Source organism: Hippocampus comes, unplaced genomic scaffold (assembly GCF_001891065.2).
Source record: "Hippocampus comes isolate QL1 unplaced genomic scaffold, H_comes_QL1_v1.1 scaffold113, whole genome shotgun sequence".
Classification (NCBI taxonomy): Eukaryota; Metazoa; Chordata; class Actinopteri; order Syngnathiformes; family Syngnathidae; genus Hippocampus; species Hippocampus comes.
In genome coordinates this window covers 1011480-1026392 of record NW_017806160.1, presented here as the reverse complement: position 1 = coordinate 1026392, position 14913 = coordinate 1011480, and the positions used below count along the sequence as shown (strand labels likewise).

Below are 14913 nucleotides of genomic sequence, written 5' to 3'. Positions count from 1 at the left end.
GCCGAGGCGAGGCCCGGGCGAGGCCGGGGCTTCCCTTCCTTCTCCTAGCAAAACAGGAAACAGTTTGTCCGGAAACGAGGGCAATAAAGTTTAATGGGGGCCTTAAACTTGATTGCGCGTTTGTCGCTCGACTTGCAACCAGACTACAAATGTGAGCTCATTGTTTAAACGACGCGTCGTTACGCCACCACGAGGCGTAAACGTTGTCAAATGCCATAAAAAGAACGTCATAAGTGGAAAGAAAACACAAATAGTGCATGTCATCACTTTATTGGTTACAGTCAACGATGAAACTATCAATGATGCTATTTATTCACAGGGCACCGGAAGTCAACAGAGATTATTTTTCCCCCACATCACTGTATCGCCATACAGTTGTATCGGGTTACATAGATTAATTAGTCACTCGCAAAGAACGCACCAAACACAACATGGTACACGGAGAACGTTTGATGAGGGAAAAGTTGACGTGGTTTTATCGGCACGGTAATCCCAATTAGGCGCATGCATAAGTGGTCGGCGCCCCCAAAGTGGTCTGATCGTCGAATTGGCCACATAAATCCAGTTAGCAACGCAAAACAATTGATCAACGTGAGTGAGAGTCAATAGAGTGGGTCCCAAACAGCAACGCGTGACACATAATTGCTGATGAAGAGCCGCGGTGCGCTGCCATGACGTCATTGCTCCCCGCAGTTCATCCGCAAGTCAGGCCGCTCTCTGCATGCTCCATATGCGGTGATGCAATTTGCGTTTATTCCTTCACTTTGATCTTGGAGTTCTTCTTCCACTTCATGCGCCGGTTCTGGAACCAGATCTTGATCTGTCTCTCGTTGAGACACAACGAGTGCGCGATCTCGACGCGCCTGCGGCGGCTCAGATAGCGGTTGAAGTGGAACTCCTTCTCCAGCTCCAGAGTCTGGTAGCGGGTGTAGCTCGTCCTCGAGCGCTTGCCCTCCGATTCTGCCGTGTTGCAAACACAAGTTAGCAATCAACGGACGTTCGTTCAGAAGGTCTTTTGTCTAAAAAGGTCGGGGGGGGGGGGGGGGGGGGGGGGGGGGGCTACGTGGTGTGGTCTTTGTTTCTTGTTTCTGTAGTTTCTTGTTCCTTTGTACAACGAAAGGTTTCGACAAATATAGCGAGGGCGACAAACACACCTCTTATGATTTGAACTGCAGAACTGACGTGAAGCCATTTGCCAAGGTTTTCTTGATAATCACCGAAATCGCTGTCATCAGAATGAAGCATTACATGTTTGCTTTTCTTTCTGTTCTACTCATGATACACCTTGTGTTCAAGAGGAATCGACGAAAACGAGGTGGTCGAAGCACCTTTCCCCGACTGGGCATGTAATTTAAGGAACGAAGAATTTCATTTGAAAATAAAAACATTCCAAATATCTTAGCATTAAAAGCAAAAGTTCCTCGGTTCCTCTGTGCGGTGCACATTACAGTCGTAGCAAACTGCACATTTTTAAAGAAGACACGTTTTTGATTTGCCTGGATAAACGACGCAGTGGTTTCACAATAATGTTTGTTGTTGCTTTATTTCCGTGTATACACGAGAGCTGTGTCTAATATTTCGACTCTCTTATCGTGTTGTGAAACGTGCTACAAACCACTTAGAAATGCCTCATGGTCTTAAAAAAGGGCATGCCAGTGTCAATCAAAACGGACCTTTAGGGGACGTTTGCGTGCATTGTGACTTGAAATGAACAGACTTCACAGTCAAATTACACAACGCTGAATTTTGCTCGATACATTTCAATTTAGAGACGAAATGGTAGTTTTGCTCAACCTCAAAGACTGCTGGCCTCATGGCGGCCCATACCACAACACTTAGAATGAAATAACAAGTCTGAAAATGCAGACTGTGAATATTTCACTCACCGTTTTCTCTATATTGCGATGCCCAGACACTCAGAGGCTGCAACTAAACAAATAGTCGGACATTTTGAAGCCTTCCTGGGGCGTGCTGCCTGTCTGGCAGGCTGCGATGTTTGCATGCGTGTGAAGTAAGAGAAAACACAATGGTTGGCCGTCCAACGTGTGGCTCCGCTGCGTGCAAAAGAGTGCATGCATGCCTATTCAAATCTTTTCGAGGTGAAGAGTTCAGCCTAGGGTCAGGTCATTGGTGATTCCCAGAGTTCAATTTAAGGCTAAAGCTTCAAACACACACACGCACACACACACGCACCGATCATGTAAAGCATATATACACGTTGCACTGCATGGGACGAATTAGAAAAGCAACAAAGAAAATAGTATACGGATGAATCAGTAATATTATTTGATAATTTTGTCACATGCAGTTTGATCCTGTGGTCCAATTACTGCAGCATAAATCAGCCCTCAAATCACCTCTTCGCCGTAATAGAGCAGCTTTACGAGCAATGGATGCCTTTGTCATAAAATTTATGGCCGCGAGTTTTTATTATTTCCTGCGTTTGGCCTATAAAACTCAAGAGGGAAAGTGGAGCGCTCGAAAAGAAGTGGAGCAGCGCGAAAGAGGGAGTGAGAAGACAGACGCAAAGTTTACCGTGGCTCATGTGCAGTTTGGTCATCCACGGATAAATCTGAGGTTCGTGCTCACTGCTTTGCGGCTGGCTGCCCTCCGCCTTCCGCGAGCCCGCTTGCGCCTTTCCCGCACTCGGGCCGCCTTCGTGGCTGCGCTCACCGCTGGACTGGGCCCTCCTCCGCGGGGCTCTGTCAGCGCCGCGGCCGTGCGTGTGAGGTCCCGGCGGCAGAGGAGCCTCCCCTGGGCTGCCTCTCGGGCTCCTTCGCATCTCTTCCCGCCCGAGCGAAGCTGCGGGCACCGGCCGCGAGAATGTGGCGCTCCCACTGACGACTCGGTGACGCCCGACGAAGCCAAACATCGCACAACTTGTCTCGCCCGCTTGCCTCACACTGCAGCTGTCAATATTAGAGCTCATTTTCAAAATCGCGCGACACTTTCAGCGCCCAGATGCTTGCTGGATAGACGCTGCTCTTCGTCTCTGATTTGTGTTGATCATTGCTTTTCTTGGTAGCCACGTTTGAAAGAAGAAAAAAAAAACAGCCTCGCTTTTAAAGAAAAAAATAATCCGGGATTTATAGGCGGAGTGGCCTTTGGTATGTTTTTTTTAATCCTTGATCCGATGCGCGCTGCCCAAATATGGCCTATTTGTATGGGATCACGTGCGGATGTTGGCCAGTCATAAATTGGCGTTGATACTCAATGGGGATATTGATGAATGGCAAAGACGTGTCCAGTAAACTTCGAGCTGCTGCTGCTGGGGAGCAGGGCAAGCAGACGTTCGCGAAAAAGACCATCAGAGTAGGACAAGAGCGTCATCTGCTGTTGGGAAGGGGGCAAGACGGCCCGGGAAGGGAAGGGCACGCGCTTTGGACACACCGAACTCTGCAATCATCCACTCGTTCGCCATTCTCATAAAAAATACAACAATAAATGAATGACATAAAATTACAAGAATGTTCAAAGCAGTGCTTTTTTTTTGGAAAGTGTTGGATTGTCGTGATCTGTAAACGTCCTGTTATTTTCAGTAAAGCACCCAATAGTCCAAAACGTTCAGCACCTATTATGCCCATAAGAAAATGTTTTTGGACTATTCCCAAGTCCATAAGGTGTTTCTGGGAAAGGGTGACCAAACTAAGTTCCCCACTCCACTTTTTTTAAGACCCACAAACTCAACACAGACAAGCCGTGGTGCTCCTCCCACCCCCTCACCAGAGCCCCCATTAAGGTACACTTCACAAAAGGCACATTTTTACAAATATTTTATTCCATATGATACACAATTATGACAAAACAAGAACTTGTAAAATAAAAAATGACGTGTACAAATATATTTCACAAGGAATTGTGTCAAAGGCTCAAAAAAGGGGAGTAAGCGCAATTTGGTGTTGTGCGTTGTTTATCAAAGCAACTAAATGCACATTCAGTCTTGAAGGATTTGCATATTTGCTGAGTTGATCAGCGGCCTGTACACAGGCACATATTTTGTGTGCGTGTGTGCGTGTGTGCGTGTGTGCGTGTGTGCGTGTGTGTGTGTGTGTGTGTGTGTGTGTGTGTGCAGCAGTCTCTTCGCGCAACGTTCACGTTTCTGCAAGAGCTATGTTTACATCATCTCTATATATTCAAGTAGTAGCCTGCATGCATGACACTGTGACCAAACGAAGGGTCCGAATCCTTCCGTCCGCGGAATGTCGAGACAAACTTAACACTGGATTTGGTGTGCACATACTTCACAGTGATGCAATGGCTGCGGTTAAATAGTTGCTACTGGCATTGGAAACCACGTAGGAATTAATTCTTCGTTTGTTTTAATTATTTGCACAATGCAAGTGGGAGAGGATAATAATAAAAATAATAATCATAATAATAATAATAATAATAACATAATAGTGATCCAGAATCACGGGAATCAGAAAGTGGCTGGAATTATTGGGATTGTTTTTTTTTGTTTTTTTTTTTCTTCTTCTTCTTCTTCTTGTTATTTTTTAAGGCTCATCACCCCCGCGCGATGAGGACGAGGAGAGGGAGCCTTCATGCAGTGTGGTCCGTTTCAGCTCCATTTTTAGGTAGTAATGTTGTTGTTCTATTTTCCACGTGGCTGGAACTATTCCTTCTGTTTCTTATCCTCGTTCTCCTCGTCTTCTTTCGGCGCGCCGCCTCCTCCGCCGCCGCCTCCGCCGCGTTCGTCGTCTTGCGTGGCGGCCGTGGACTCGGCTCCGGCCACTGTGGAGGTCAGGTTGCTCTCCTTCTTCCACTTCATGCGTCGGTTCTGGAACCAGATCTTGATCTGGCGCTCGGTCAGGCAGAGCGCGTTCGCGATCTCGATGCGTCTGCGGCGAGTCAGGTAGCGGTTGAAGTGGAACTCCTTCTCCAGCTCCAGAGTCTGGTAGCGGGAGTAGATCTGTCGTCCCCTGCGTCTATCTGTCCCGTAGCCCACTCCTGCTGGGGTAGAAAGTCGCCCGTTCAATGAAGATGTTTTGATTTGACTGATTGATTGATTGATTGATTGATGAATTGATGAATTGGGTGAGTGGTGTGTGAGTTTATTTGGGCTGGGGGTGGAGGGTGGGGGGATTGTCCTGCGTCTTGGAGGACATGTTGGCCTTGCTGTATCAATAAATGCAAGCATGTACACGAGTTCGGCGCGCAAGCTGTTTGTTCGCACATGCAAAAGGCCCATCTACAAGTCAAGGAGATACAGTCGTGTTTTATGGGGCCATAAAAAGTAGCTTACTCTCTTGGTGAGACAAATCGTAAAAGGGGGCCCATTCCCTGAATTGATTGGCTGCTAGTAAAACTCACCGCTGTGTGAGTTCATGCGCTGCATCCACGGGTAGATCGGGATGTTGCTCTTCTGATCCTGGGCCGCCCTGCTCTGCTCCAACGCGTAATCTTGGCCGATGTGGCTCTGCGCGCCACTCAGTCCCACGTTTGCCTGCCTACAGCTGGGCAGCACGTCTTTGTCCTGCAGGAAGACTCCGGAGCCGTAGTCGTACTGGGGCCGGCCCGAGCCGAACACCACGTTGTCCTGGGGCGAATAGAAAGGGCCGGCGGCGTATATCCGATGGTTCTGGCTCACGGCTGCGGCGCCGTACGATGAGAAGTGTCTGACTGTGTCATAGGTGCTGGAGTTGATGGGCACGTTGGGCAGAACCTCTTGGCCGCCGGACAGATGGCAGGAGAGCGACGGGTTGGCGAAATACGAATTCATACCTGGCCTCTTCTGCAACTCTGCCCACTTCTTTATCGCTCGCTTTTCAATCTTCCTTCCCAGTAAATCTCCCTCTCGTGTGTGTCAGCCAACCACACCTTTCCGCGAGCTCCTCTTCTCTCTTTTTTCCCCTCTCTCCCCCCCTTTCTCTCTCTCTCTCTCCCTCGCTCTCTCTCTCACTCTCTCCCTCTTTCCCTGGTGTACCCCGTGATAGCACCTCTACTTGTCTGCCTTTGGCGATTCAAAATTATTAGTTTGCAATCTCCGCTGAAGACGCACAAAGCCCAGTGTGATAGTCGAGGCTTGTCTCGCTCGCAGACAATATGACCAAGTCAGCTGACCCGGCTCCACCAATGGCGAGGCGGGAGTGCGGTCGAAACTCTCGCTCCGAGCCCAGAGCTGCATGGAGCATTCGTGCAAAATGCCGAGAAACATGGAAGCGACACAAACGCTTGCGCGTGAACACACACACACACACACACACACACACACACACACACACACACACACACACACACACACACACACACACCGTGCGCACTCGTCTTGTGAGCGCAGCAACCGTCAAGGAAGTGTTTACTTTCATAAAGGCAAATGTGACTGATGACATGGAGTGGGCACGTTTACATTCAAATCCTGTCCAAAGAGTCGTGAAGGATATTATTTACTAATACCGCATTCGGTATAAACGCGTGTTGTGACTCAAATATTGAATGTTTCCCATGCAAATACATTTAACACCACACACGCACGCACGCACGCACGCACGCACGCACACACACACACACACACACACACGCAAACACACACACACACCCACACACACACACACACACTCACACACACACACACACACAGATTCTTTCTCCAAGCGGAATGTTACCGATGAAAATTGACATTTCATATTTATACAGGCCACATCGATGACTTTCTCGTATGGCGCCAAAGTTTCCACGGCGTGATAAATTGCTAGACGTGCGAGCTATTTCCAAAACCTTGCAGTGAACAGGGGGAGGTGGTGTATGAATGCGTCGATGGTCTCTCTTGTGAAAGCGAGGGCAATAAAACACGCTCCCCAGCCCACCAAAAACTATCCCTGCAGCAACACGAGATGGCCGCCTGCAAGCACAAACGTGTAAAAAAAGAACAAGAAAAAAGTGCTTTTATGAGCATTATTACTGTCAAAACCCCACTCGGTCTTCAGATAGAAATATACTCCACACACGCGACTGCCAGCGAGGCTTTTTAAGCAGCTGGTTGTGAAGTGCTGAGTGGTTGCCGTCATACGTGTGCATTCCTTCGTCGTCCACCATGCAAACTGATGATTATGTGAGCGACAAATAATGGCCTTGGAAATTGCTTTTGAGGCGCACCACCAACACACAAAACTTGAGCGATTGTCTGCCCGCAGTGTGACTTGTCCAACTCCAAACGGATATTAGCATTGCTGCACTTTTGTTCTGCATGCGCTGATAAATTGGCTGCAGCGAGTGACTTGTTTCTTGTCGTTGTCCCCAACCTAACAACATAATATAACAGCAATACACTGAGTAGAAATAAAATGTTTACGGGGTGACTTTTCAACTGGTCAAACACTGGAAAACAATCCGTCCTGATTCCAAAGTGCATTTACAGGCTGCCTCGTTGATTTGTTGTGCATGCCTCGACAGCCCACCAAAGAGACAACAAAGACGAGGAAGTGACTTGCCATAAAACGTTCCTTCCCTCCACCTTATTTGTGGCCATATGTGCACGGTGACTATCCATCCGCCTTTGCAGCAAATGTTTGGCGGGCGGCATGCGTGCGTGTGCTCTGCCTGGATCTCAGGATCACGTCAAAAAATATATGCGCTCGTTTTACATTGCAGGCTTGATCATTTTCTTTTCTTCTTCTCTTTTTAAAACGCTCTTGGTTATGTGCTGGCATCCCTCTGAATTCGACAAATTAATTAAAATTGTACTTTGAACATTTTCATATCCCCACACAGCAACTGTCAAGAAGTGGCAGACACAGCGTCAAGTTTGGTCTGTAAATAAAAGGCGAGGAGCGAAGCCTGCAATGTGCGCCGCGACGTAGGCTGCACGGCTGGAATGCAGCAGAGATTCACCCACCGCACTGCACAATTGGAGAGGTCAGACTTGCCTTCGTGTTTTACGCGTTTATTGCGGGCCCATCATGCGCGCGTCACGGGCAGCTTGAGCTGCGCCAAGGCAGCCTTTTGCAGTTCCACTTTCATCCCGAGCATCTCGGGAACAAAACTAAAACAAAACGCAAAAAAAGGACGCCTCGATACTGACCAACCCCACTGCCTTTAATTAACTTGTATAATCATCATAATCATAACGATAACAATAATAATAATAATAATAATAACAACAATAATCATGATCATGATAATAATAATAATTATTATTATTATTATTACAAGTACAACTATTATTATTATTATAATAATAATTATTATTATTATGTCGGCTCTTTTTATTTCCAATCCAAGGCTTTTAACTCAGCGAGTTCATGCACGTAAAACTGCTTTTTTGGGTGGTTTTTCACGTGACACACTGTTATTTTTTATGGCAAGTGTACAATTTCTACATAATTCGTCATGATTAAAACGCAGCCCGCAGGGATCTTTGGGCTGGCAAGCCCTGATGTCTCCCCGTTTTGCTCGCCTTCCTAATTCTGGCTGGAACATAATGTAAAACTGTCTATAGGCACTTTAGTGTGGCAGGCTGGCCCAATTAGGTCCGGAAGTGTTGGACTTTATGCTCGTTATGCACTCGGGAAGCCAGTGCCCGGCAAGCGGCATGTTGATCCACACGTCATAAATTAGGGCCATTAGTGGGCAAAAAAAACTTTTGCCTTGTCGGGAGTTATAAATGTGGTGATGGGGACAGATGGAGGACTTCAATGGACCTTTATTTACGAATACAAAACAAGAAGCATTCCGCCCTTCTGCTTTTTATTTTTTGTGTGATCTGAGCGGCATCGCGGTACATGCAGCACATGTTCTAAAATGGCCTGTTTGCTTCTTTGTGCAGACCTTTACAGCAGCAGAGCCTCGCAAGGGGACAACAAACCACTTGCAAGGGCGGCTCGTGAGGATTAACGAGGCAAGAAGAAGCACCATTTGGAAAATAATTACATTTTTCCTGCAGCGTAGAAGGCCATTGTCGATTTTCGGCACGAAGGAAACATACACCCCACGCGAATATCGTTTAAAGAACACAATTCACGTCACCATGTAAAAAGGGGCAAGGAGAATCTGAAACACACGCGCATGATTACGTCGTGGAGCCGCAAATCCACATTTTGTAAAATGTTTGTACACACGTGATAGGGACATGAAATTGGTTTTGAGGCCCAAACACATAATACTGAAAGCCAAATCACAGACCCACACACACACACACACACACACACACACACACACACACACACACACACACACACACACACGCACACGCACACGCACACAAACACACTCACGCACACGCACACAAACACACACACACACACACACACACACACACACACACACACACACACACACATTCACATACACTCAAAGGGCGCAGCTGTTATCCGCACGTGTATGCTGGGATTTAATTTATTTATTTATTTTTGGGACGGGGTGGGGGAGGTCAAATTTCGTCAGGGAAAAAGCTGAAATGCGTTTACTGACAATTTTGATGTATATTTTGAGTAACAAGTGAGCAGCTCCTCGGCACCACACACACTTCTCCTCTATAGCTGTGATTATAATTCCTAATGTCAGTACATATGAACGACAATAAAGATGATCATGCAACCTCCTCAAGGTGTGATAGTGTCTTGCATACAGAAAGCAACGTGAGGCGTTGATCGGCACAAAGTGGAGCTTCTCCAAGTTAGCATTCGCAGACTTCGCCAACACACACACACACACACACACACACACACACACACACACACACGCGCGCGCGCGCACACACACACACACACACACACACACACACACACACACACACACACACGCACACACACACAAAAGCACTCGTAAGTGGGTCAGCTGACATCCACAGCGAGACAGGAAGGAGCTCAAAACAACAACTGCCCCGCCCACTTCCACTTGCAACAAGGCTGGTCGCTAGGGGGCACTGTGGGGCCCTACTACGGGATCAGTGCAAACCTCATTTTACCGGCGTGTGTATGCATGTGTTTGTGTGTGAGTGTGATACACAGCAGCCTCTTGGCAGAACCTTGAACGTAACAAAAACAACAACTTAATTACAATGCATCAGTCAGCCCTCACAGTAATCATGACAGGGTGTGTCTTAAAAAAAGAGTATCCGGCTAATTGCTAACGGCCCACTGGCCACATCAGCGTTCAAATGCGGAGCCGTGGAAGTGGCCGCTCAGGTACTCTTGGCCGCCAGCAAGCCAGCCAGCGCCGCCCCTGCGGCGTGGGGGCTCCCATGAGTCACACGCGACCCCATGCACGCACCCTGCCATCATCTCAGGCGCATCTGCTTCGCCCACGAGGCCACATCCAAACACGAGCAGAAAGACGAAGGAGAGAAATGCGCAGTCCTACCTCCGTCGGGGCTCGGCTGGCGCTCATCTTGACTGCCCACGCTCGCTCGCGCAGGAATGCGCGCGCGCGCACGCACGCAGCCTATGAGGATACAGCATGGCAAAGTCCGTTTTTGCAGCTCCTTTTCCTTCCGTCTTCCGGAGGGAGAGCGGCTGGCTGCAGGCTGGCTGCGCGAAGCGGAGGCTGTCTCCAAGATGCCCGCATCAGGAGGCGCGAACGACGGTCCAAACGTGTTAGGTGCCCACGTTCGAGTGGAGAAAAGGGACGCTTTTACACAACTGCAGCCTGCTCTGCTGCCGATTCAAAGGAAGGAGCGGGGAATAGACAACAGCATAAAGTTCATGTTCATACAGCGTGAGCCACGTGGCTCGCTGCAGCCAATCACGGCGAGCCGTGAGTCGTAAACTTTTATTACTCAGCTGTAAATTTCTCCCTTTAACAACCAGGAATGTTTGCACCCATCTTTGCCATTCCCCCTTCTTTCCAGTGCAGCAAATATACAGCATGAATAAAAGGAAACAGCCGCAAGAGACGCAGCTCGAATGCTGACATTTCAGGGTATATGCTGTAGGGCAGCAAAGATGACCGAGAGGAGGACGCACTGCAGACGACAGCGTAATAGACAAGCAATTTTTAATGACGCAATCGTCAATAATTCACGGCGTGCAGGGCAAATAAACAAGCGCACAATTAAGAGAGGAGGAGCCGTGAGTGGAATCAGACGAAGGACGAAGCCAATTGAAGGCCTCTGGAGCCTTCCTTCATTCACATGATGCAACGCGCCCAATCAAGAGCGCGCACTGCCTCTCCAACCGATCAAATTCAACAAACTTCAACATGTTGCCGTTTTAGACCAAGGAAGGCAATGCCGAATGGCGCTGCACATGCACCACACCTGACACAGTAGGATTTAGATGAAGCACTGCCTCCAATGCAGCAAAACACACACACACACACACACACACACACACACACACACACACACACACACACACACACACACACACTCAATTGCAGATACGCATCGAATTCCAGAGGAACACAGACGATAATGCAGCACATTCAATCGACCTTGGAGCAAATAGTAGTCGTCCAGCGTTGGAAATGCACACCGAACGACACTCGGCCCAAAAGAAAACGAACCCGTGTAATTTGACGATGAAAGGAAGGATTTGGGAGGAAGGCGCACCGGGGACTGCCAGCAGCGAGCAGACACAAAGACGCAAAAAAAAAGGCCGGTCATCCTCGCCTTTACACCACCAATAAAGTTTACAACAGCTCCACTAAACTTTAGTGCTGATGTCAGCCCTCTGGTGAAAACACGCACACAAGATATAGGCCGATGTGTACACGCCACACACCAAATGTTGCCACAGAGGACACATCCGGGATGGTGTGTACAAATCCAAGGCAAATTAAAAGAAGCGACGACAGTTTATTGTGCCGTGGCGGAGAGGGGCACCACCATTCAACAGATTTTGTTCCACTGAGAGGTACATATGTCATAAAATGGGTGTGAAAACAGAACGAGGTGATTGGATGGACGATGTAATTTTTTACATTTAAATAGGTAATATTTGGCCAAGCGTCCCGATGCCGTTCATTTGCTTCCACACTCAACTGCACTCACAATCGACACCGTTTGCTTCCAATGCATTCACTTGCAAATAAACGAAACAAACAGATGTACTCACACAAAAATCCTTAAATTGTGATACATATATATAATTTGACCAAAATATAATTTTTAAAAAGTATATATATGCGTATGTGTGGCTAAATTGATAAAAGGGTAATATAGAATTTCATTATTTGTGGAGGGTTTAATGAATGCACAGTGCAACATCAAACGATTGAGTATTTATCCAGAAGGCCTCCAGAAGTTTTTGTACTCATAAAAACGCGCGCACACAACACCCCCATATATATATATATATATATATATATATATATATATATATACACACATTTTTACACTAAAGGAGTGCAAGCATGTCAAGTCATTTCGAAGTATTTTACTGTAACAGAACACTTGAAACGAATTGAACGAAACGCACTTGGTTCGATGCATTGTTTTAACGTGTGGAATAAGATAACTTTATTTGTCCCACACTGGGGAAATTTGAATGACCAATAAACTTTGAATGCATTATGTGCCATTGTAACGTTTGTGTTTTAACCACTATAATGTCGGATACGTTTTTGGTCTGGTTGTGTGTGTGTGTGTGTGTGTGTGTGTGTGTGTGTGTGTGTGTGTGTGTGTGTGTGTGTGTGCGTGTGTGTGTGTGTGTGTGTGTGTGTGTGTGTGTGTGTGTGTGTGTGTTCCAAGCATGAAGGCAGCTGTGTGTGAAGCCTGCTCCCAATTGTGCTGCTGCAAGCCACACCTTGCTTGCTCGCTGCATTCTTAACCCTCACCATTATTAATAACGCAGTGGATCTTTGTTCATCTCACATATTAATCCTAAAATTCATTAAAAATGCTCCCCAAAGAGAGCAAGTTTTTATTATCCTATTATTTATTAAAAGGATTCATCAAATCGGAGAAGTCGTTGGACACTTTACACGCTGTGAACCTGCACACAAAAAACAAATGGAAATATGTTTTAACTTCTTGCTGTATCTCTCTCTCTCTCTCTCTCTCTCTCTCTCTCTCTCTCTCTCTATATATATATATAAAGTGAACAAGCTAAAAAAATCGGATATGCCGCATCGCGACCTAATATTGAGTGTACAAGCACCACGAGGACGTGTTTGGGTGTGCATATATTATCAGTCTATTTCTCGGAAAACAAACAAAAAAACATGCTTTGTTATAAGGGGGAGCCTCAGGCGTTATTCATGCATATATTTGTGTGTGCGTAAGAGGGGGGGAAAGAGAGAGAGAGAAGGGAGGCAATCAGGTGGAGGCTGCATGTAATAAAAAAGGAAGCAGTGAGAAATTATCGTGAGCCATCATCTTTATTTGTGAGTGAACATCAACAATGGCAGGAGACAACGTCGTCTTTCACAGGAAAAACACCGGGAAACGAGCATACTTGTTAACATCGATTTCGAACAAGACGTATACACAAAGGTTAAAATATTCAGTGCACAACAAACCAAACAAAAGCAACTAGTCTATTTCATCAGCACGTAGAAATCCAAAGGAAACTCGCTGTGGTTGTTGCAGGTAGGCGCCGTCTAATGTGCGTTGTAGGCAGTTTGAGTTGTTGGGGAACAACACGTCTGGCGTTCGTTCGGAGCCGGACAATTCAGAGTGCAGGTGTGTACTGTGCACAGGCATTGCGGCTCGCCAGTTTAGGTAGTGAGTGCATGGCTGCAGGTTAACAACCCGGTCATTGCTTGGCTTGGCTTCGAGCTAATTCTCTTCCCAAGACTCCAACAGAATTCATTGTCTTCAACAAGGATTGGCTAAATGCTACAGACAGAACTTGAGAACAAGAGAAAGAAAGTAGCCGAGTTGCGTGTGTGCGCCTATAACACTTTCAAATGAAAAAAAAAAACGATCCGAAATCTCTATATTCAGAAATCTCTATTGCAATTCTCCCCCGGTTTAGGTAGCATCAAAGGATTTCAAAGGATTGCAATTCCCTGGTCCCCCCCACCACACCCGCCAAAAAAGAAAGAAAGAAAGAAAGAAAAGCGCGTGTGAGGAGCTCGTGGCTGCTTTCAGGCCATCCATGTGGAAATAAAACGTCAACACTGACAATAATAATCATCATAATCATAATAATAAAAAGGTGAGTGGTTTGTACAAAATGCCGCGATGTTGACTGAACGCGCTACTAAAAACCCTCTGTGGAGTTTACAAGGTCTTGTGATGCCTTTGATTATTATTATGAATTGTCTATTTACAGTTTGCATCGCGGTCGTCGAAACGGATTTGGATGCAGTAGTCCCCAAATATCGAAGCCATTTTTGAATAATCTAGCATGCGTTTTACTTCCCTTTTCGTTTTTCATTTTGCAAGGGCAGCAGTTGAAATTGAAATGTTGAAGACAAAATGGAGATCCTCTCCTTTCTTTTTCAGAAAAAAATGGCAATTCCGTTGGATGTTAAATGTGCCGATATCGATGACAGGGGCATTGTTGTGAGTCTTTTTCCCACTTGACAAAACGAAAGGGTGGTCATAAAGATGACGCGCTTGCGACTCCTGCTCCGTTTATGAGACCTAGCTCGGTCCCCCCCCCCTTTTTTTTTAGCCCTATAACCATAAAAAGGCCCATCAAATCACTCCTTGCTCTCCTCTCCCTCTTCCGCTTCCTTCTCTTCCGGCTCTTCGCCTTCACCGTCCTCGTTGCCCTCCTCCTCGGCCTCGGCCTCTCCCCTCTGACCCGGAAACTTGTCCTTGTTGTTCTCCTTTTTCCATTTCATGCGGCGGTTCTGGAACCAGATCTTCACCTGCCGCTCGGTCAGGCTTAGGGCATGCGACACCTCGATCCTCCTCTTGCGGGTCAGGTAAGGGTTGAAGAGAAACTCCTTCTCCAGTTCCAAAGTCTGGTAGCGGCTATACGTTTGCCTGCCGTTGCGTCGTCCTGGGGCTTGAGGGGGAGACAGTGAACGCAATTAAAACAAAACCAAGTGAAAAGAGACACACACACACACAGACCAACA

General features: G+C 46.9%; 4 protein-coding genes across 6 annotated transcripts in view; all 4 read right to left on the bottom strand.

Annotated features, from left to right (window-relative positions):
• The window catches only part of LOC109531359 (homeobox protein Hox-C10a-like), a 52207-nt gene that overhangs the window by 19553 nt on the left and 17741 nt on the right, over positions 1–14913 (bottom strand). The window contains exon 1 of one of the 2 annotated variants that reach the window (XR_002171159.1): positions 10300–11254. The exons of the other annotated variant lie outside the window; for it this stretch is intronic. The gene's annotated coding sequence lies outside the window, so the exon portion shown is untranslated. Of the gene's footprint in view, positions 1–10299; positions 11255–14913 lie in introns of those variants that run through there. 2 annotated transcript variants of the gene reach the window in all.
• On the bottom strand, positions 255–3697 carry hoxc5a (homeobox C5a). The gene is made up of 2 exons (XM_019895633.1): positions 2536–3697; positions 255–960 (listed from the first exon to the last, which is right to left on the bottom strand). The coding sequence occupies exons 1-2, from the start codon at positions 2927–2929 to the stop codon at positions 752–754; spliced, it is 603 nt and encodes a 200-aa protein (XP_019751192.1). The 5' UTR covers positions 2930–3697; the 3' UTR covers positions 255–751.
• On the bottom strand, positions 4472–6183 carry hoxc6a (homeobox C6a). 2 transcript variants are annotated; one of them, XM_019895630.1, is made up of 2 exons: positions 5314–6183; positions 4472–4953 (listed from the first exon to the last, which is right to left on the bottom strand). In XM_019895630.1, the coding sequence occupies exons 1-2, from the start codon at positions 5720–5722 to the stop codon at positions 4616–4618; spliced, it is 747 nt and encodes a 248-aa protein (XP_019751189.1). In that variant the 5' UTR covers positions 5723–6183; the 3' UTR covers positions 4472–4615. The 2 variants fall into 2 exon arrangements, with proteins under 2 accessions (XP_019751189.1, XP_019751190.1); XM_019895631.1 differs by having other exon boundaries at positions 4472–4950.
• Positions 13239–14913, bottom strand: part of hoxc8a (homeobox C8a) — a 3253-nt gene continuing 1578 nt past the window's right edge. The window contains exon 2 of the mRNA XM_019895632.1: positions 13239–14840. Coding sequence (XP_019751191.1) covers positions 14530–14840 — 311 coding nt within the window. The 3' untranslated portion in view covers positions 13239–14529. The remainder of the gene's footprint in view (positions 14841–14913) is intronic.